Source organism: Vigna unguiculata, chromosome 3 (assembly GCF_004118075.2).
Source record: "Vigna unguiculata cultivar IT97K-499-35 chromosome 3, ASM411807v1, whole genome shotgun sequence".
Taxonomy (NCBI): Eukaryota; Viridiplantae; Streptophyta; class Magnoliopsida; order Fabales; family Fabaceae; genus Vigna; species Vigna unguiculata.
Window position 1 is genome coordinate 21,601,603 of NC_040281.1, and position 21,214 is coordinate 21,622,816.

The following is a 21,214-nucleotide window of genomic DNA, read 5'->3' on the forward strand; positions in this document are numbered from 1 at the left end:
ACAACCATAGTACTCTCAACCACTTGAGCTTGTATTTTTCCACATCATAATCTTCTAACTAATGTTATTAAATGCTCTTTCCAATTTCCCATATTAAAATTAAATATTTAATTATATTTAATTTTTACCGGATCTTACAGGTACCTAAAGTGAAATGAAACTCATACCTTGTTTACATAAGATATATGATTAAAATATCTAATGTTCTGATGGAATTGTAACCAATTTAGATTGTTCCTAATGATAAATGTAAGATCTGAGAAATTTAAATAATTAAATAAATAATTATTTAATAAATGCGGGTAGTGGGAACCTTTATGGTATTTAATGCAGGCATTTATGATGTAGAAAAGTATTGACTCAAATGGTTGAGAGTACTTGATTGTGTTAAGAGGACTTGGGTTCGAGTCTTAAGTATGTCAATTGTTTGTTAATTTAATTGTGTTATTGTTTGTTTTTTTGTGAATGCTTGAGACTAGAGTAAGAATATAAAATCATAGAGAAGTAGGAATTACCAAGAAACATGAATTAGTTTGATGGTTGTGTATGTACTTGGTAATTGGGAGGTCATGGGTTCAAACCTTGGTTAGAGTAAAATCATATCATTTTTTTATGAACCAAGGAAGTTTAGGACCCTAAAAGTTGAAGTTGACATTTTTTTCTTCTCTTATCTCTTATATCGGTTGGATGAGATTTTGAAGGGTGTTTTTAAATCTATGAGTGTTGTTCATGTGACTATTTTTGGAAGCTAGATATGTTTACTTTTCTTTATCTTTTGATGATTGATGAAGAAATCTGAATTGTGTTTGTTCTATGGGGTCTGCAATCGAGATTGATGAATACTCTACTCTTTCTTTTTTATTCTGGGAAGCTGGTTCATGGGATCTACAATTAATTTCGCTGAGATCACATGTTGGCTAGGTGCAACGCATAGAGTGGAAGTATGGTGTAGTTCATTCTCTCTTATTTAATTTTATATCATATTTCCATGTTGGGGCACATTCAGTTTGATTAACTCCTTTCTTTATCGTGCTACAATGTTGGGTTTAGACATGGAGTGTATGCCTTTATTCAATATATTAGTATATTGGTTTTTATTCCATGATTGAGTGTTAGTAGAATACCATGGGACCCACGAGTTGCTAAAGTCCCTGGACCATTTCAATGTTGATGCATAAACATATATTTTCCTTGCAGTTTTTTTAGTATATGTAGCATTGGATTGGATGAGAAACCAAGGAGGGTGTCAATGGAATAGGACCCACTCGTTACCTACTTGTGCACGTGAAGTTCCCCTTTTTACATCTATCATCAACCTTTGCAGCTAGTTCCACCTTTGGAACAAGGGAATAATGAGATGACCAATCGTGTGGGTTTGGGAACGTTGTTGTTGAATCAATATGGTGGAACTGAAGTCCTAGTCCACAATAATATTTTGTATTCATTCTGAAGATAACAAACCCTTAGTAAATCAATACGATCATAGCTTATATATGGATAACTTTGGATGAATAATTGGTGCTTGATTATGTGGTTGTGCAATTGAGTGCCTTTAAATTGACCAAAGTATGTGTAATTACGTTGTTTCTCAGATTTTTCCCGTAGCAAGGACTGTCAGGCGGTGGTTTCCTGCCACTAGGCGCTAGGTCACTGGTCTTGTTTCGCTGGGCAGCAAGATCAAGTCGCTAGGCGACTACAATTTTTCTGGTTCATGCAGTTTTTGTAAAACTGTGTTTTTTGGTGCATTTTTCGGTTTATTAACCGTTTGATTTAGCTAAATTTTTTACATAGGTTTCATAACATGTTGCTCTTTAGTTTGAACGGTGTGATCTTAGCTTGAATGTCTATAGCTGGAGATATATGATACGCATGGTTGCTGGATTGGAAGTCTTTAAAGTGCATAGTGATGATAAATTGTGGGCTTGGCATAATGCATTTGGAAAGAATAGAATATTGTAGAAACTGTTTTGGAGTTAAATTCAATATGGCATGATTTATTGATAAAATAAAATGTGTAAGGGATTATTGTGAAACCTTAAATGATGGTGTAATGAATTCATGATGTATGTGATTGTGTTGGATTGTGATCCAGTCATGTGATTATGACTGAATAAGCATATTTGATGTTATTGATTGTATGTTGAGTGCTTAGGGTTCTTTGGAACTTGCTCCAAAGTTCCAAAAAATCAGTAGCAGTGACACTACTAGTGTGACGCCTGTTGGCATGGGGTGTGCCGCCCGACAATAAGGGAAAACCAGAAAAAGCCTGCAATGCGTGGAGTTGGCAGAAAGGGTGATTCCACCAAGTGGAGAAGATCGGACAGAGGCTCTAGGAAAGTGCATGGTGTCAGGCGGCGTGAGGTGTCTGCAAGGCGGTCTAGAACAAGACAGCGCCAAGCCACGTGTGTGATACGCCAGGCAGTTTCGGGTGCTGATTGGAATGCGAGGATAATTCTACACGGCTTGGATGGAGGTCTTGATGTGATGCTTTGTTGGGGGCCCAATTACGAGTGTAACTTGTATTAGGGTAACATGTGGCCACTCGAGGTTGTAGCCTAGTGGTTTTGAAAGTCTAGTGGAGTGTGCAAGATCGTGGCTCGTACGACGGGATTCCGGAAGATTGCCCTCTTCAGTGTAACTGATTGAGTTTGGTAGTCTAGGGACAACTACGAACTGCGGTTCGTTTTGGGAAACTCCACTTGGTGTCACAAATTGTGGTCGTGGCAATTTATTCCTGCGTGTAGACTATTAGGTGGTGGCCTGTAGTCGGAGGGGTGAGTAGACACTCGTGCAGCAAAGATCGATCAGTTTACTCATCAAAGGGTGTAGAATCAAGAGGCGTCCAGAGGAAGATATGAAAGTTTGAGTCTGAGATTTGAGTGTAGTAGAAATGTTAAGGGTTTTTAATTGTTATTATAAGTACCTTGTAATGCGCTTTTTATTTTGAGTTCACCCTATCTGCTTGTGTTTGGCGATGATCATATAACTCGTTACATGGGAACAGATGTTGATGCAGGTGAGCATGTGGATACTTAGAGCCGAAGTGGGGTCAACATTGGAATTTTTACATGGAATTATTTTATGGATTTTATGCATTATTTTTGTAATCAGTTACTATAAATTGTTTTATATTTGTAGGCGTTGAACACATTTATTGAATAAAGTTTGAAATCTTCCCGCATTTTCGGAAAGAGCTTTGGTTATTAAATGTGTTTTATTTTAGCTTCATTTTATTTTATTTAAAATAGTAATATCTGACCGGGTTACAAGGAATGTTAAGGTCCTGAGCTTAATCTTAAGTGAGTTAGAAGACTGTAAAATATTATTCAAAATAAGAAGGAGAGTGTTAGACGCATCTAATTTGTGTTTCGCCTAAATCATTTGATGCATTGTCTAATACTTGTATTGCCTAGTCAGTACATTTCCAAATTCAACTAATAGTTGTATCATCAGATCAATTCACTTTACTTATCTCACCCAACGAATTGCACTCATTTATAAGACACACTTGTTCGATGTACTTGATGGACTTGTCTAGCATGACTTGTCGTCTGATGAATGCTACTTATATAGTCTGGAAACCTTGTCTGCCACATCGTTGGAAGCAATTAAGGGCCCATTGAAACTAGTTGTTTTGTTAGTATTCTCTATGGGATAAAGTTGTTTTTATGGTTTTTTCTAAGGTTCAAGTGACATTTAGATATAAGATAACATTGGAGATAAACATTGTGTTCAACAAACTTAATCTTATCTTTGTGCCCTTAAATATCTACATAGAATCTCCACAATATCTACAAAGAAACCAACTCCTTCTTATGTGTTCTTAGTTAGCTTTACAACTAAATATGGTTATCGTGCAACCATCAAACATGAAGCATGGGCAGTTCGAGTCAAGAGCGACAATAGAATTCATCCAGAGTAATTATAAATAGATAGCATTAGAGAGCTTCAAAATAATCAATTGATCACTTCATCCATCTACCACCCCACCACTCCATGTCTGAGTGGTCTTCCACATGAAAGACTAATCCCTCTTGGTTGATCCTCTTGTAATTTCATGGTGAATTTTGAGGTTATATGCAGTTATTGTTCTTCTGATTTATTCAAGTATAGTCTATTTTCATCTTCTTCTTTTTTGTTTTAGTTCTCATTTTTTGTGTTAAAATTGTCTTAGAGTGTGTGTCAATAATTCAATCTTAATATTTAATCAGAATTATTATTAGTTTTATAATCCTTTATGTGATTGAAATAGTAAATCTTCACATATATACGTGTTAAAAGATGTGTAGCGCAATAGAATACTTAACTTGTATATGTGTTGGAACAAGAGAATTTATCACTTGTATACGCATGGAACATGTGAGAAACTAAATGAATTAATTGACACTATCTTAGTTAATTCAGATTTCAATATTGGTTTAGTTAATAAAAAGATAAAAAATATATATATATTAGGACTTTAGTCATATACGCGCTGGAATGAATAAAGTATAACTAAAGTCTTAGTCATATATGTGTTGAAATAAATGAGATTGAAATCTAGATCTAGCACACACACCAAGTTTAATCAACACAAATATCTTCAGGTCTTCACATCTTCATCAATTTAACATCACTTCATCATGTCATTATTCATTTATCTTCATCAAATCTTCAAGCATCAAATAATTTGTGCTAACAGAGAATTTCGCTCAATGGCATATCATTTCACAATAGATGAATTTTATACAGTTGACTGAACTCAGACTTCATTAATTTCTCAAATTGGTATTCCTCTCTTAGTGCTTTGGTTCAAAACAGTTTTGCACATGAAAAAAGTATTAATTCGTTCAATTGATCAAATTCTAAGTTTTCCAATCCATATAAAATCTCACCAGATGATTCGAGCATCAATTCACATATATAACATACCAATTCACATCAAAATATACACATCAACTCAGATTCATCAAACGGTCCATATTTTTTCAACATGCAAAACATCAAATTTATCAAACTCAGTCACATAAAAAACTAGTTTCCCTTACTTGACCATGTAGCTCTCAAGACCCAAACAGTTATAAGAACTCCAAACTACCTCAAACTATACAGGATGTTCTATCTACTCATAGAAATATGAAAAAAAAAAAATCAGGACTTGCTATTACGATCACTAATCAACATAGATTCATATAGAAGATTAAAAAGACACATGCAAGCGGAAAAAACCTCACATGTAAATTGAAGAGCTCGCCGCAAGGATCACTCCTATGATCTCAATCAAACAAACAAAGGACATTAGAAAAGTGGTTTATGAAAATATGATGTGTTTTAAAATAATGAAACTTGTTTATATATATTAAAACATTTTAATATTAATATAATCAAGTTTCACTATTTTTAAACCACTACCAATTCTAAAAAGTCATTTTCTAGGTTTTACAAACATTCTTATGAGAAAAGTTCTTTTCTGAATTGAAATAAAAATTGTTTATTATTATTAAAATATTAAATATGGTGATAAATTAATGATTTTAATAAATTTTTAGAAAATATAAGCAAATATTTTCAGTAATATATTTTACTAACTATGCAAATTTTAGGTATTTATAATAATTGTGACTCTCAGGTATAAAATGTTTCGTTCTTACCGAATAGCTTTAATGATTAAGTACAAGCTATTTATTAGAATCATTACACAAAAAAGAATATAAAGAATTAAGACGAGAAGAATTAGTTCAGAAATATCATAATATCTCGTCGATTAAAAATGTATTAAAAAAGTTGTATCATTTTAGACATCAGTTCAAATTCAATAACTTTCGAATTCTCGATTAAATTTACAGTTTAATCATCAATTACGAATTCATTTGATTAATTATTCTTTTATGAAACATATTATATCACTCATAATTATAGTTATTTAATTTAACCAATAGTCTTAGAAATTTTGAATACGCAAACTACATATGGAAAAAATTTAGTATTCAAGTTGATTTGATTAGACTGAAAAATTACCTTACTATTTGATAACTAGTGAATAAAAATATTTGGGTTTATTGCACAATATTCTCACTACTAAGAACTAATATTTCTTAAATATACCGTATAAAAAGATTAATAAAATAAAGATAAAATTACACAGCTACCCCTGCATTTTACTCATGTTGCACCCATATCCCCTTCGTTTTTGACATTGAAAAATGCTTCTTAATTGTTTGTGTCTCGTTGCAAACTTCTCTTTTGTGCTAAAACATCATTACATGAGTCATGTTATTGCACATGACATTTAAATGCTTTTCGTTTTTCCAAAATGCCCCATTCCCAACAGTTGTAGTTGCTGAAGGAAAAAAGCACTGGAAGCTTTTGGCGAAATTGGAGGAGCACTTTTCTATAAGCACGAGTGAATGTAAGATTCTTTTAGGTTCTTAACCATTAAATTTTAAGAACTGATGAGAATAACAAATAACTAATAACTAATAACAATTATTTTTGGAGTAACTTGATTTCTCCTATGTATTTTTCACCTGTCATTTCATGAAATTAGTCTTCCGTACGACGTGATAAACGTGTAACATACAAAAATAAAAAATATGTTAAAATACTTTTTTTTTTAATTTTTGTAAAGTTTTCTCAAATCAATTTTAATTTTGTATTTGTGTTAAAAAAAATCAAATTTTTTGTTTAATTTGATTTTTCTTAACACCATTTCAATTATTAACAACCTTGAATAGTTAATTTTTTTCTTTTAATTTTTTTTATTTTTTTTAACTTTTTTTATTTTTTAAGATGTTTACATGTCAATCTAATAGTGTGTTATATGTCAGAGTCAATGTTTTATATTCAATTTGATTTCTATATTCATTATTTTTGTTCAATTTAATTTTAATTTTTGTTAACATAAACTAATTTTGTCGTTATACATATTGAAACCAAATTTAATTTTTATATTAAAATTCACATTTTTATTAAATATTTTTATATAATATATTAAAACTCACATCATTGTAACTTTTATGTAAAAAATTAAATTTAGTCTCATCTTCGACAGAGACAAAATTAGGACTAAATTAAACAAAAATAATAAATATAGAGATAAATTGAATTTAAAATATTAACTTTGACAAGTAACACATTAATAATTTAAACGGTATTAGCAAAAAAAAGACCAAAATGAACAAAATTGACAAAAATTATGACATTTTTTAGCACAAAAATAAAATTATGATTAATTTAACAAAAATTGAAACAAAAATGTATTTTAACATAAAAAATAAAAGCGAACTAATTGAATATAGACACATTCAGACAATGAGATACTGAAATAATTCGCTAAAAAGAATATAAGCACGCAAGTTAAGAACGAAAAAAGAAATAAAAAGGAAAAAGACCAATCTAAAACTAAAGTTATGCTTGGCCATAAAAAACAGATGGCAAGGGTAGTGGTCGTATCAAACTAGGCTACCAAATATGTATGCAGTTATGATCGTAGGCTTAATGCAACAAAAGTGGGAAAATCCTTGTAAGACGATGACGTTTTTATATATTTGCACGTTGTCACCCTAGACTAGAATCTAGACTCGTAAACATGAACGACTTTACTAGTCTAATAAGTTAACTAGCATTTTCACAACCGCAATTAGGACTATTGGTAAATATAAAGCCGAAGCTGTCTAGCATTATCCATCTAACAAGAAACAAGAATAGTCTGCAACTGCATAATTTCGCTAAGGATCCCACAATCTTAATCCTCAAATAGTATGACGAATATTGCCATTCAATAAGATGGATCATTCAAAGTTACTTTCTCTTGGGTTATAGAGAAATTACACAGAATGGAACTAAAACAATTTTATTACTGAGCCAGTATAATGTATCCTTCGAAGGTTTGTCCACAGCACCTAATACCAGAAAATACTGTAATAATCAACATACATTAGCATGATTTGGAAAATAGAGTCAGCTGAATCACAGCAATCTTTAGCCTAAACGATAGTTCAATTCGGGTGTGATGCTAATGAGATTCTAGCATTCACCAAATTGCTCGTCATATATACTATACAGCAAATTTTGCAGTTAGAATTCAGCATCCAGCAGCTTCTAATGCTGCACTCCAGTGAGAATGAGCTATTCACAAAATATCTCAAGGCAAAAAATGACCTTGATTTCGGGTAACTTAGAAAAATGATAAAATACCCAAACATCGGGCAGGCAAAATAAAATCCAGCACAAAATAATGTATAACCAAGTCGAGTGCAGCATATTGCCGATCATTCAAAATAGATCATGTCCCATAGTAGTCGCCCATGTTCTCAACAAGATATTCATATGGTGCAGCCAACCCATACTCGTACGCTCCATTCAGTGTGGTCACTCTATGTGAAGTTGAATAGACACCACCGATGCCAACTTTTGCATTAACTTTGGCTCTGCCTTTGGCAGCCCTTTTGTTGTCATGTGGAAACTCAGCAGAGAGCCTTCCCATCTGCTTCTGCAGATCAGCAACTGAATCATTAGCTAACTTTGTCTTGGAGTTCTTCTTACCATCAACAAGTTTCAGTTCCAATCGGTACAAGGCACATGCATCACACTTGCTAATCTCGTATTCATAAAGGTGCCACTCAAAATGGTTCAGTGGTTGTGGATCCATATAATAGGATCTCTTCAGCCCTCCAAACTCATTCATGACTTGCTTTCTAGATTCATGCCAACCACGTCCACTATAATCTGGCAATGACCTTTGTTTTCTGTTTCCACTCTCAAATGCTCTACGAGGCTTATCAAAGAAGAGCCACTCCCTAATTGTCTCACCCTCAAGAACAGACAGATCAAAGAGCTCTGCAATCAAATAAATGAATTGATTCAAAAGAAAGAACAATCTTGTAAACCCTTGTACCAGATACATCTGTAAAAAGTAACCTAACCCGTCAACCAAAGAAAAGGGACTAAAAGATCAAAAGTACCAGGCGCATTCCATGGAGACTTTGCAGTTGCTGCTCCCTCACATTCTGGGATGCCAACATCTTTTCCTTGTGCCTTTGCACTAAGGGCAGCAAAAAGTAAATTATCCTTCAAACCAATTCCCCCAGGTCGTAGAACCGGGGCCATGCCTGGTGGCCCTTCATTCAAAGCTAAGGCAGCATGAAAGCTGCTGCAGTAGTCTTGACACCAGTCCAACCCTTGTGCAGGCCTTGGACAGTCCCAAAGTGCACATTTTGGGCCTAAGAAAGCAGAAGGAGGAGGGCAGATACTTGGTAGGTAGCTAGATATATGAGGAATAGCCTCCTCCTCACAATAACCTGTACCATTAAAGCCAGTGTAAAAGCCATGATCATAGTCCTGATGCAAATCAAACTGATGATATTCTAAAGCATGTCCATCTAGGTTGTTAGCTGCCGCATTTTGAATTGAGGTGGAGTTTTTGCACTCATCAATCAACGGGAAATCATGTTGCTGTTGGCCCTGATTTACATTTAAACCAGGAAACTAATTACAACCACAAATGAATCTAATATTGAAAATAGACTGATATTGAAATACTGCACAGAAAACGAGTAAAACCAGAATAACCATCAGAGCCTATTAGTTTCCATTATTTAGAAAATATTTAAAAAGACATTAAGAAAAACTAGCCCAAAGCATATTACAACAGAAAATAACCGCTCAAATAGAGTAGGTAATCTCAACTGCGATCCAAAACAGTATATACTTTCACATGACTCAATCACACAATTTCTTCTGACAAAGATGGGTAAGAAGGCATATATATCAGAAAGAAATGTATATTATACACAAAAATTTATGTCCCAAAATTGACTAATTAGACAGTTAAACCAGAAAACCAAGGACTTGTCCAATATATATTGCATTCCTAATGCTTGGATACATATAATGCATCACAATAACCATCAACAGCCATCTAGCTATTTGAGTGTTTCCCTTGGCCAAGGTTCATGGCAGACCCCAAACACATACTCCCTCAACCCAGACCAAACATGTCAAACCACCCAACTCTACAAGTACCATTGACTGTTTGGCAAGTCTTGTTATCAGAAAATTGCAAAGAAAGCTCTGATTATGCCTTCTTGCAAAGAAAGTTCCTCTTACATCAAGGTTGGTGATCAGTGGCTGTTCCATGCAGCTTATCAAAGTCAACATTAAAAATTTTAAGCAACCCATAGAACACGATAAAAAATAACAACTTCAGACAAAGCCTTATTTATTTATTTCCAAGTCTATAAACTGAAACAACTACAATTCAAAGGCCCAATGTTGGTTCACAGGTAAAACAAAGAACATACTTGAATTAAAATACTGCACTAAGGGTACAGTCAATCTTTGTCACTTCAACTATGTGCATAGTAGATAAAAGTAAATGGGTACATGTATGAAATTAACAACTCAATTTCCACCAGAAATATATGAAGGTTTGGGATTATCAGGTGCAAGGGCTATTAAAAATTCATGATTGTTGGAAAAACCACCTTATTGTGGTCACTCCAAGTGCGAATTAGTTGTGACACCATTAAGGTTTGGCCTAATTGCAGTGTCATTGATGATGTTTTAGTCCTACATTGACAAGAGATATGGTTTAAATATTATAAAGCTAGGACAGTCTTCACCTAACAAGCAAGTTTTGAGGGGTTGGTTTAAACCTTAAGTACAAATTCCGAGACTGATGATAATTTTACAAATTAGATCTATTTTCTGAATAGTAAATCAAAACAAATCATCAATTATAATATTGATGATCAGTCATTTAAAGTATATAAATATATATTGTTATATAGTATAAACAATAAATTAAGCACAGAGATAAATTATTTCCTCACTTTCTACACATTAATTATTAGAATTCTCCATGCTCATCTCACTAACCTCTAAAAGACAACCTAGCAAGAAAGTGCCCTACTTTCATTCAGCTGTATCTTCTGTTATCCTCTCTTCTACCACAGTCCATCTAAGTTTCAAAAATCCAAGGTGTGCTTCACCTACTTTCCCCCAGCCTCATCATTCTTGCCACTGTTGACAGATCAAATCCTACTACCAGAAGGTCTTTGTCACTGTAATATCCCCACAGACCCTCAAGCCCTGATTGTTGATTTGTTGGGTTAAGTTGGTCCATCTGGAAAGCAAGTGAAGACACATCTGAGATCTAAGTCCCCAGAACCCTCCACTGACAAGATTTTGCCCACATCCAACCATCACCTTGGTTTATCCCCACAAAGATACTGTTGACCCACGAACCAATATTTGTATGACCAAAATGAGGGAAGAATTGAGATTCAAGCAATTCTGCCATTATTAAATCAATTTAACATGCAATTCCCACAAGATACTCCATATAATTCATATCAATTGAGTGAAGATTAGAAGCAAATCAATGAATCAATTTGCAACTCATACAATTCCAATGTTAAGGGTAGCCAAGAAAAAGTTGTGTAAACACCAACATACCAGAAATACTATGTTATATAACAAGAAGATAGTTGAACCTGTATACTCCCGATCAGTCACTATTGTCTACTTTACTCCTCTTCTCATTCTTAATATAATTCCCTCACCTTCTTTAAGCTCTCCCCCCAATCCCAAAAGGGAAGATATTGTCATGTTTTGCATTCTGCCTTTTTCTGTTTGAATGTATCAATTACATGACTTCAAAATAAATAACACATGTGATTCAATTATCAAGAAAGGAGACACAAGTTATGAAGTTAAAAAAGGAAAACATACATATATTATCATCTAATCCAAATATAACAAAGAATGCTAGACTTTGTTTGGTAAACTCTAAAAGTCAGGCCTAAAGCAACCGACTTCATGTTCAGTGGGAAAGATATATATAGGCAAAAGTGGGAAGGATAATATTTACAAATTCCACTGAACATTGTCAACCATTTCTGAAGCATACGTGACTTATATATGAAGTTAGAGTAACAAAATAGAAAATTCCAATCAATGCATAAACAACTAATGTCACTGCCACAGAGACCAGAAAAATGATTATTGCCAAAACAATTCTTCAAAAAAATAAAAGTTACTCACCTCTTGGAACACGACCTTACCCCCAGCCTGTAGTGTCTGATCATTTGGTTCAGGCTTAGGAGCAGCTAACGGACTAGAGGCATCATCTTCCTCATCACAAAGCTGCAATAGCCGACAGATATCGGTGGAGAATGACCCAAGACTGCCACCCTATATTAATCCATAAACACAACAGTTCACAATCACAACTTTGCCACAAAAACTGTCATTCAAGTTCGCACATGTCCATCACAATTGGAAAAGTACAGGTTAGAAACAAGCAACCATGATAGATATCTCAATTTTAAATCTAAAACAAAGTTCACTAGTTACAACTACCACGTTACAGCCATGAAAATTATCTTACTTGCTGCAACGAAGACGCAGGCGACGGCTCATTGAGCTCGGCCTTCCACTCGCGAAGCATTTGATGAACTTGCTCCTCAAGCACTGCAGCATCAACCGTGCGACTCTCCTTTCTAGCAAACTGCAGATCGAGGAACATAACCTGCAGGTCATCCACACGGTTCTTCGCCTTGTCCTTAAAGAGCCTGTGCGATGCAGACTTGCAGCTGTTCTTGGGAACCTTCTTCATTGCCAAACCTGATGTTCTGCCAACAAAACCCTACACTCACCAATATCACAAACCTGATGTTCTGCCAACAAAACAGTCCATCACAATATATATATATATATATATATATATATATATATATATATATATATATATATATATATACACACACACACACACACACAGAGAGGAAACCCCACAAAAATGAACACAACTTGCAGACAAGTTATCATGATCAGAAGCATATTCCAGCCTCACAACCTAAAGACCATATATTCTAACACAAAGAATCTAACAACCCTACCGGAGGATTGGGTCAAATTCAAATTGCATTAAAAAATTCTCCCCATTTTCGAAAAATTAACCCACCGCCCTCCTCCAATAAAACATGTGGGCACACAAACATTCACTATTGAAAAATAAACAAACCAAAACATAGATCCAAACAATCAAATTATTAAAATCCATCATAGCAAGAAATAAACCCAAAACCTCAAAAAAACAAGAACAAATTAACCATGCAAATAAACCCCAATTTCGATGAAAAGCAGTTCGAGCAACCACCGAAGCAGAACCGACCAAAGTCAATATTCAGTAAAAGATCAAAAACCCAAAACGTGAATTGAATGAAAAAATGGGACAGCAAGAGGAACAGCAAAGAAGTGGTGTTGATCAATTGAAAGGTAATTTTTGCAGGGAGGAACTGTGGTTACCTCAGTTTCCGCGATAATCGCAATAAAAAGAAAAAATATAAGATACTAGTAGTTTTCAGCTGAAAAAACAAAGAGATCAGCTTCGTCACACTGTCTCGTCAAAAAATGGAGAAGGTGAGGAAACTGATAATATAAGGGAATGGAAATGAGAGAAAGAGAGAGAAAAGTTTAAAGGAAATATGCTTTTGAGTTTGTGACTCTGGCTCCCTCCTTTGCTCACTCCCGAGACAATCAATGAGCCAAATGTTACAAACAGTGAAGAATATGAATATGCGTTTCTCGAAAAAATAATTGTAGAAATACTCTTTGGTTAAGAAGAATAAAGTAACTAATAATTTGTATTCTTCATTTACACCTTAGTATATGGCTCTTATAAAATGTTTAACACAGTATATTAAAATTATTTATTTTAAGAGTTTTTAACTGACAAGTTATAAGTTTTTTTAGTTAATTTGTAATTTTTATATTAATATTCTTTATATTTTTATTACTTATCTATTATCTTTAATTTATTTTCAGTTATTATTATCTATTTTTATTTTTCTAAAGATCAAATTATTTTATAAATATATAAGTACAAATATTAAATATTTATTTCAACTGTACTATTTTTTAATGTTTATTGTGTTTTTATTTAGTTCAAATTAAAAAAATATATATTACAAAATAGTTAATGTTTTATTTCATAATGTTTATAAAAAATAGGTTAAATTATACTTTTGGTCTCTATTTTCGTAACAAAATATCAATTTGGTCCTTCTATTTTTTTATCTCAATTTGATCCCTGTTTTGGGAAATTTGATGCAATCAAATCTTTTCCGTTAGCATAGTAATGGTGTTAAATGTGATGTCACGTGTTCTTGGATTTTATTTATTTCTTTCTTTCTTTCTTTCTTTTTTTTTGAATTTTTTTTTAAAAAAAATAAATTTTATCACGTGTCAAGCTGACATCGTGCCACGTGGCAATGACAGTGTCACGTGTTACTATTATGTCAGATGTCATTTTCTCATTCTCAATTTGGTCATAATATTTTAATTTTTGTTTCAATTTAGTCCAATTTTTTGTAAAAATGTGCAATTTTGTCCCCTCCAAATTGAAACAAAAATTAACTTTTTTATAAATGTTATAAAAATAATTTTATTAAATTTAATATTTTTATTAAATTTGATATTTTTATTCAAATTGATATTTTTATTATATATTTTTAACAAAACTAAGTTTATTTAAATTTGTTTCGCATTCAACTTTACTTAAAATTGTTTTTAAATTTTAAATTTATTTGTTTTTTATTGTTACATAAACTAGTTAATTTTTTTAACATTTATATATTTGTTATTTGCACACTAACTCAAATATTTGTATAGAAATTATTGAATTTTACACATTTTAAAAATATACAATTATTTAAAATATAAATTCAAATAAAAAACATTATCAAAGTATGATGGAATAAAATATCAATATAATTTATGATTTTTTTTGTTATTAGCATTATTTTCTATTAACAACTTTAAAACAATTTTAAATAAAGCTCAACGTAAAATATAAATTTAAATAAACTTAATCTTATTAAAAATATTTACTTGAAATATTAATTTTGATAGAAATATTTGTGTATATTTATATAGAAATTAAATTTGGTTTCAATTTGGAGAGGGACAAAATTGCTCAATTTTTACAAACAATTGGGATTAAATTGAGACAAAAATTAAAATACTGAAACCAAATTGAGACTAAGGAAATTACATATAGCATAACAGTGACACGTGATACTATCATTGTTACATCACACTATCACTGTTACGTGGCACGATGTCAGTTTGACAAGTGACAAATTTTTAATTGTTTTTTTAATTTTAAAAAAAATTCAAAAAATCCAGGAACTGACATTTGACACCTCATTTAACGTTACTATACCAGAAAAGATTTGATTGCATCAAATTTTCAAAAATAGGGGCTAAATTAAAATATAAAAAAAATAGAGGGACCAAATTGATATTTTGTTACGAAAATAGAGACCAAAGATATAATTTAACCTAAAAACTATAAACAAACAAAATTAAAAAAATGTAATAATATTTTAACTAAAAAATAAATAAAAGTAATCAAAGTAAATCAAAGTACTAAAAACTGTAATAAGATTTTAATTTAAAATATAAAAAACTATAACAAAAATTATATAATTATCTTAGTTTATCTCATCTTACCCTTACTGATTACTTTATAAATTAAAAAAAATATATATTAAAATTAAAATAATTGATACTTCATTTCGTTTGTGAAAATTGTAAATAATAAAATTATAAAAAAAAAATTAAAATAACAGTAGTTTAAATTGAAAAATAAACATAAATTATGAAAAGTATTGAAAATTAAATTTAATTAATATTCATTATATTAATTAGTTTAAAAAATGACTTGATAAAAAATATAATTCTCTTAAAAAATAAATAAAAACACAACAAAATTTAATAAAAAAATTTAAAAACAATAGCAACTCAATAATAGTAAATAATTGCTAGAAAATTAAATCAAGCACACAGTTATAGATAGATAATTAATTATGTAATGTAAAATCTTTCATATATGAAAAGATTATCCGGGAGTATTTCAATAGAAGTGGATGATCATACTAGTACAAAACACTTTTATCCCTATATATACTATATTTATACAACTACTAAACATCACATGGCAGCCTTAATGTTGCTCCTCTACTCCGTGCATTATCCTCTTCTCTTGTGAAATACATGGTTCTAACATGTAAATACCAATCCCTTAACAAAACACACTAGGTTAAAGTGTGTGAGATTGATCGAGAGTTTGGTTAGCATTAGAGTATAGTTGCTACAGTGAAATTAGGATGCAGTGAATCAAAGAGGATCTAACCATTGTGTATGTTGACTTGGACATAAGTAGAATATGTCAGTTAAGCATATATGTTTTTTGGGTCTTACATTCTTTCCAACTTGAAAATTTTCGTCCTCGAAAATTGTACTTACTAGGAAATATATATATGGATACGACTTTATCATGTTGTCTTCCAATTCCCAAGTTGTTTCTTGTGTATTTTCATCCTAAAGCACATTCACCATATAAATCTCTTTTTCTTGAAGTTTTTTGACTTGGACATCTAACACTCATACCAACCTAACATCCAAAGATAAGTCTTCTCTGATATGAACCTCATCTTCTTCTAGCACATGTGTATGATTAGAAACATACTTCCTCAATTACGATACATGAAACACATTATAAAGGTTTGCCAACTAAGTTGGTAACGTAATCTCGTACGCTACCGAACCCATTCTCCTAGAATCTGATACGATCCAAGAAACTTCGGTGTTAACTTCTTCGATCTGATAGCTCTTCTAACACCAATTGTCGGAGTTACCCGAATGATGGAGGCATGGCTAAGGCCGTCATAGGGATTTCAGAGCAGTTGATGGAATCATGGTCAGGACCTTCAAAGAGATCTCGAATTAGCTTTGGATCATAGAATAGGAACTCCTTTTGTAATTTTGTAATGTTTATGTTTGGGCTTTATAGAACCATTAGTCGTCTTGGGATTTTTGGTGATTTAGTCCACAATATATAAGCCCTTGTTTTAGCCCACTTTTGGTGTAGGAACAAATCTTAGGTCAACTCTAGGTGTTGACTTTTGTTGATCCAAGTTTGACAAAAACACTTCACTACTCGGCCCTACCCTACACAAATTCCTACTCTACTAAAGATGCTCCAAAATAGATAGAGAGAAAGAGTTTTGCTTCACCTTGCATAGATGACTCTAGCTCTTCCTCTTCAAAAGGATTTGCCCTCAAATGTTCAAGTTTTCTTGTGAAGATCGTTCTTCATCTTAGAGATGTTTGGCTTTCTTACCCCCAGGTCAAATACCCTTCTACAAGAAACAAGAGACAAAGTAAGTGTGACTCGAATAATCATCCAAAGCATGTAGCTCCCAAGGATCATACACCTTTGATAAAATGAATGATCAATGCATTGGAGTTGGGGAACATTTCTTTTTAAGCTCTTGTTTGGCTTGTGTTGAATCCATGTGTTTTTAGAGTGACTTCCCTTCTCAACACAAGGTCCTATTTGGTCTTGTCTTTCCATTCTCTTAAGGAAGATGGAAAGAAGACCTGTTTTTAATCTTCACATAAGCCTTTGGCCTTTAACATGAGTTCTCTTTTGTTGGGGGACTCATTGGACTTGTGTGTACTACTTTGACACTTAAAACATTTGATCTCACTTTTGTGTGTGTAAGTGTCATGACTTTTCTTTTTATCTTTTTCTTGTTTTATCTTCTTTCTCATTTGCACTTGGTCCTCTTCCACTTGAGAAGGTGTGAGAGGATGAAGTGTAAATTTTCTCTCCTTGTGAGTGATGGTTATTTCATTGGTATGGCCATTGTGAATGGATTTCATGTCAAATAATGAAGGTCTTCCCAACAAAATATGACAAGCTTTCATAAGGACTATGTCACAAAGCATAACATCTTCATAATGCTCTATGGAGAACTTGACTTCCACTTGTTGATTAACTACCATGTCCTCATCATCATTAATCCATTAAAGTTTGTAAGGTTGCGGAAGGGGCAAGATAGTTAATGCTAACTTTTCAACCAATCTAGTGATACAACAATTACAACATGAACCACATTCATTATAAGAGAACATGCATTTTCTAAAATTTTACATCTTCTGTGAAAGATGTTCTCTTTTTGGGTTAGATCTTGGGGACTAGGTTGATTGTGGAGAGTTCTTCTTATCATACAAGTTTTCCCATTGCAAGGGTAGTCATCCTCAACTTTAGGTGTGTTAATCTCTTCACTTTAACTATCACTATCCTCATTTTGGCTACTATATACATCAACAACCCTTAAGATTATGGTCCTTTTGGTGGGGTATTATGATGTAATGTGACCTCTACCAAGACACTTGAAACACTTAATGTCACTAGTGCGAGTGTGTAATGATGTTCCTTCCCTTGGCTTCTCTTTTTCCTTCTCTTCTCTTTTTTCTTTTCATAGGTTTCTAGAGGGTTTTTCTTCTACCACTTTCTTACCTTCCCTCTTGTAGTCCTTCTTGGTAATAGGGCTAGAGTGGATAGTTTTAAAACCTTTTCTCAAGAGTTGTTGCTATACTTTTATGCACATTTGTACCAAAACATTCAAATATTGGTAGGGTAACAATTCCACTTTATCTCTAATCTCAAGAATGAGAACTCTAATAAACCTAAAAATGGTGGTTTGTTCTGCCTCTTTATTATCGCCCTCATCATGAAAAGTTCCATCTTTTGTCTATACTCCTTTACACTCATGGTTCTTTATTGGAATCGTTGGAGTTTTTCCATAAGCTTCCTATGATAATATGAAGGTACGTGCCTTCTTCTCATGGCAGTTCTCAATTAATATTAGACTTAAGGGGAATTGGAGAGTCTTCTTTCTCTCACTAGGGAAGTCCACCTATATATGGAATTCCCTTGGGCTTAAGGTTGCTAGGGAGACCTTTCTTTCCTTGCTCACTTTATGACACTCAAAAAGTTGTTCTACTTTCATTTCCCAATCTAGGCACGCCTCTACATCTTATTTCCCATGGAAATGAGGAAAGTCCACTTTAATCTCTCTTTCACGTCCCCTTCTGTTCACTCTTGGTGGAGGAGATCGATAATATTGATTGACAATTCTACTATCCTCCTCATAGTATGTGAGTTGGGTAGAAGTTATGGAGCTTCTCCTTGATTGGCTCCTAATTCTCAACCTCTCTTGAATATTTTCCTCTCTTTGCCCTAGTATTCTTAGCGTTTCCTCTAGGATGGCAAGATGAGCATCCCTTTTAGTTTTCTCCTTTTCTTCTAGGATTGCTACTTGCTTCCTCCAAAGTTTAAGTAATTTTAATTCTTGGGCCAAATGATTTAAACTTGGTTGGGCCTCTTCACTAGAATCACTCCCAATTCAGTAGGATGAAGCTTGAGACATGGTTAAGGTTGTAAAAAAAAAATAATGCACATACAAACTTGTATTTCAAAAAGAAATTCCTTAAGAGACTTAAGGAAGTAAAAGGATCTCAAGTCCACTTCTAGGAAAGGGGGGAGAATCACTAAGAATTACTTAATATCCACACCTTTCCTAGCCAAAGTTTCTTTTGCACAAAAATTCTTAAACGAAATTAGGTTTTATACACGAATAGACACACACTAAACTATAAGCAATAAAGAAAGTAAATTAAGAAAGCAATTAAACTAGCTATATGACCTAATGATGGAGTTAGAAGGAACTTGGAACCTTCAAAACCTCACCATCTAAAAAGTTTTTAATATGGTATAAGAGGTTAAGGTTAGGATATGGGATTTAGCACCAAAGACTCCCTCAAGACACCTAACTTGGCCGTGAGATTCAAGTCTTAAAGCAAAAAAAAATTTACAACTCAAAAATTGTTATCATATCAAAATGGTGCTTGTTCCTATCCAAGGTGTTTCACACCTTCTCTTCTTATCTCCTCCTTAAGGCCTTAAGGTCCAAATGGGTCTCCAATCCCCCGAGATGCAATCTCTAGGTTCAGTTTTCCTCTAACTATATTTATCTCCTCATCAAGGCCTTAAGGTCCAAATGGGTCTCCAATCCCCCGAGATGCAATCTCTAGGTTCAGTTTTCCTCTAAGGAAAGATCCTATGCTAAAAACCAACAAAAAATGAGAGTTAGATTCTAAAGAGAAGGCAAATAAAGGCCAAAATGAACAAAAACTCATCAAAAGGAATTTTGGTAAGACAAAATTGAAGATTATTATGAATACAAGCAAGAAAATAAAAGCTAAGAACAAAGGTTAAGCCCTAAAAAAGATACACCTAAAGAAAGACACTAGAATGGATGCACAAAAGCAAAAATAACTAAAGTAGAAAAAATGTGCTTCTTGTTTTCATAAGCAATGAGCTAACTATACACTATGGACAACTTTGCTTTTGCTGCTTTGCTTTGGCAAGGTAGATACGTACTCAACCTAAGATCTTGTAGAGGGTTGATGATTAGTCGACCTCAAAAGTGCACCACCCCCTAGTTTCTTATAAGTTATTCAACTGAAGGCTTAGGATTGATCTTGTTTTGAAGGGGTGGATAAGTACCCAGCCTAAGGTCCTGCCGAAGGTTGGGGACTAGTCTGCCTTATCTAGTACAATCTTATTTAATTATAGGTTTAATTACTCTTTTGGTCCATATTTTTATCCAAAAATGTCAAATTTGCCCTTCAGTTTTCTTAAGTTTTAATTTGGTCCTTATTTTCAAAAAAAATGATTCAATTTGGTCCTTTTTGTTAAATTTCTTGAAACGAATCAATGATTTTTTATAAAAATTGGTACCATAATTACCCTCAACTCAGATGAGACCTACTCTTTCTATATGTTATTTACCATGCCTAGGGTGTTTGCCATCAAATACTATAAACACATCTCAAAATAATAATTTATGTTTTTGTTTCTAGTTAATCTTCTAAATTATTAATAAATAATTGTATAACTCTTGTTAGATATGGTTAAGATATCATTAGATATTGTTAGTTATAATATTATGTGTTAGTTTTAAATGTAATGTTCTTAGGCCCATCTCTTTCTTTGTATTTTACCAATATATATAAATGTCTAACCCTATGTGCTCAATAAACATTAGGGATTCATTATAGGTCTCTTTCGATTTTATTTTAACATAGTATCAGAGTCATGAGTTGGAGTCTATTTTATCAAAGTCTTTTGTTTGTTTGGTCTATTGTTTGACCTGTTATTAAATCACCAATTAATGTACAATCCTATGCTCGAAATGCATATGCCTTGACATGAGTGGAGTGTGTTAGAAGTATCACATCAACTAAAGATAAGATCAGTTTAGAGTATATAAATGGGTGCAAACATCACCTCGCAAGACAATTTTGTAAGGTT

At 32.8% G+C, this 21,214-nt stretch overlaps 1 protein-coding gene across 3 annotated transcripts; it reads right to left on the reverse strand.

Moving 5' to 3' along the window:
- Positions 1-7,812: 7,812 nt before the first annotated feature.
- Positions 7,813-13,552, reverse strand: LOC114177695 (transcription factor VOZ1-like). Of its 3 annotated transcripts, none has more exons than XM_028063164.1 (5): positions 13,291-13,552; positions 12,371-12,628; positions 12,025-12,174; positions 8,943-9,441; positions 7,813-8,817 (listed from the first exon to the last, which is right to left on the reverse strand). In XM_028063164.1, exons 2-5 carry the CDS (start codon positions 12,596-12,598, stop codon positions 8,264-8,266), a joined length of 1,431 nt encoding a protein of 476 aa, XP_027918965.1. In that variant the 5' UTR covers positions 12,599-12,628; positions 13,291-13,552; the 3' UTR covers positions 7,813-8,263. The 3 variants fall into 3 exon arrangements, with proteins under 3 accessions (XP_027918965.1, XP_027918967.1, XP_027918966.1); XM_028063166.1 differs by having other exon boundaries at positions 12,371-12,614; positions 13,291-13,544; XM_028063165.1 differs by having other exon boundaries at positions 12,371-12,659; positions 13,291-13,543.
- Positions 13,553-21,214: the final 7,662 nt, after the last annotated feature.

Bases quoted from the DNA above. Each gene is read 5' to 3' on its own strand.
- LOC114177695 (XM_028063164.1), bottom strand. From the start codon at position 12,598: ATGAAGAAGGTTCCCAAGAACAGCTGCAAGTCTGCATCGCACAGGCTC. The intron at 12,175-12,370 runs GTAAGATAATTT...GGATTAATATAG, and splicing joins CTGCGTCTTCGTTGCAGCAA to GGTGGCAGTCTTGGGTCATT. The intron at 9,442-12,024 runs GTGAGTAACTTT...AATGTAAATCAG, and splicing joins GTAAGGTCGTGTTCCAAGAG to GGCCAACAGCAACATGATTT.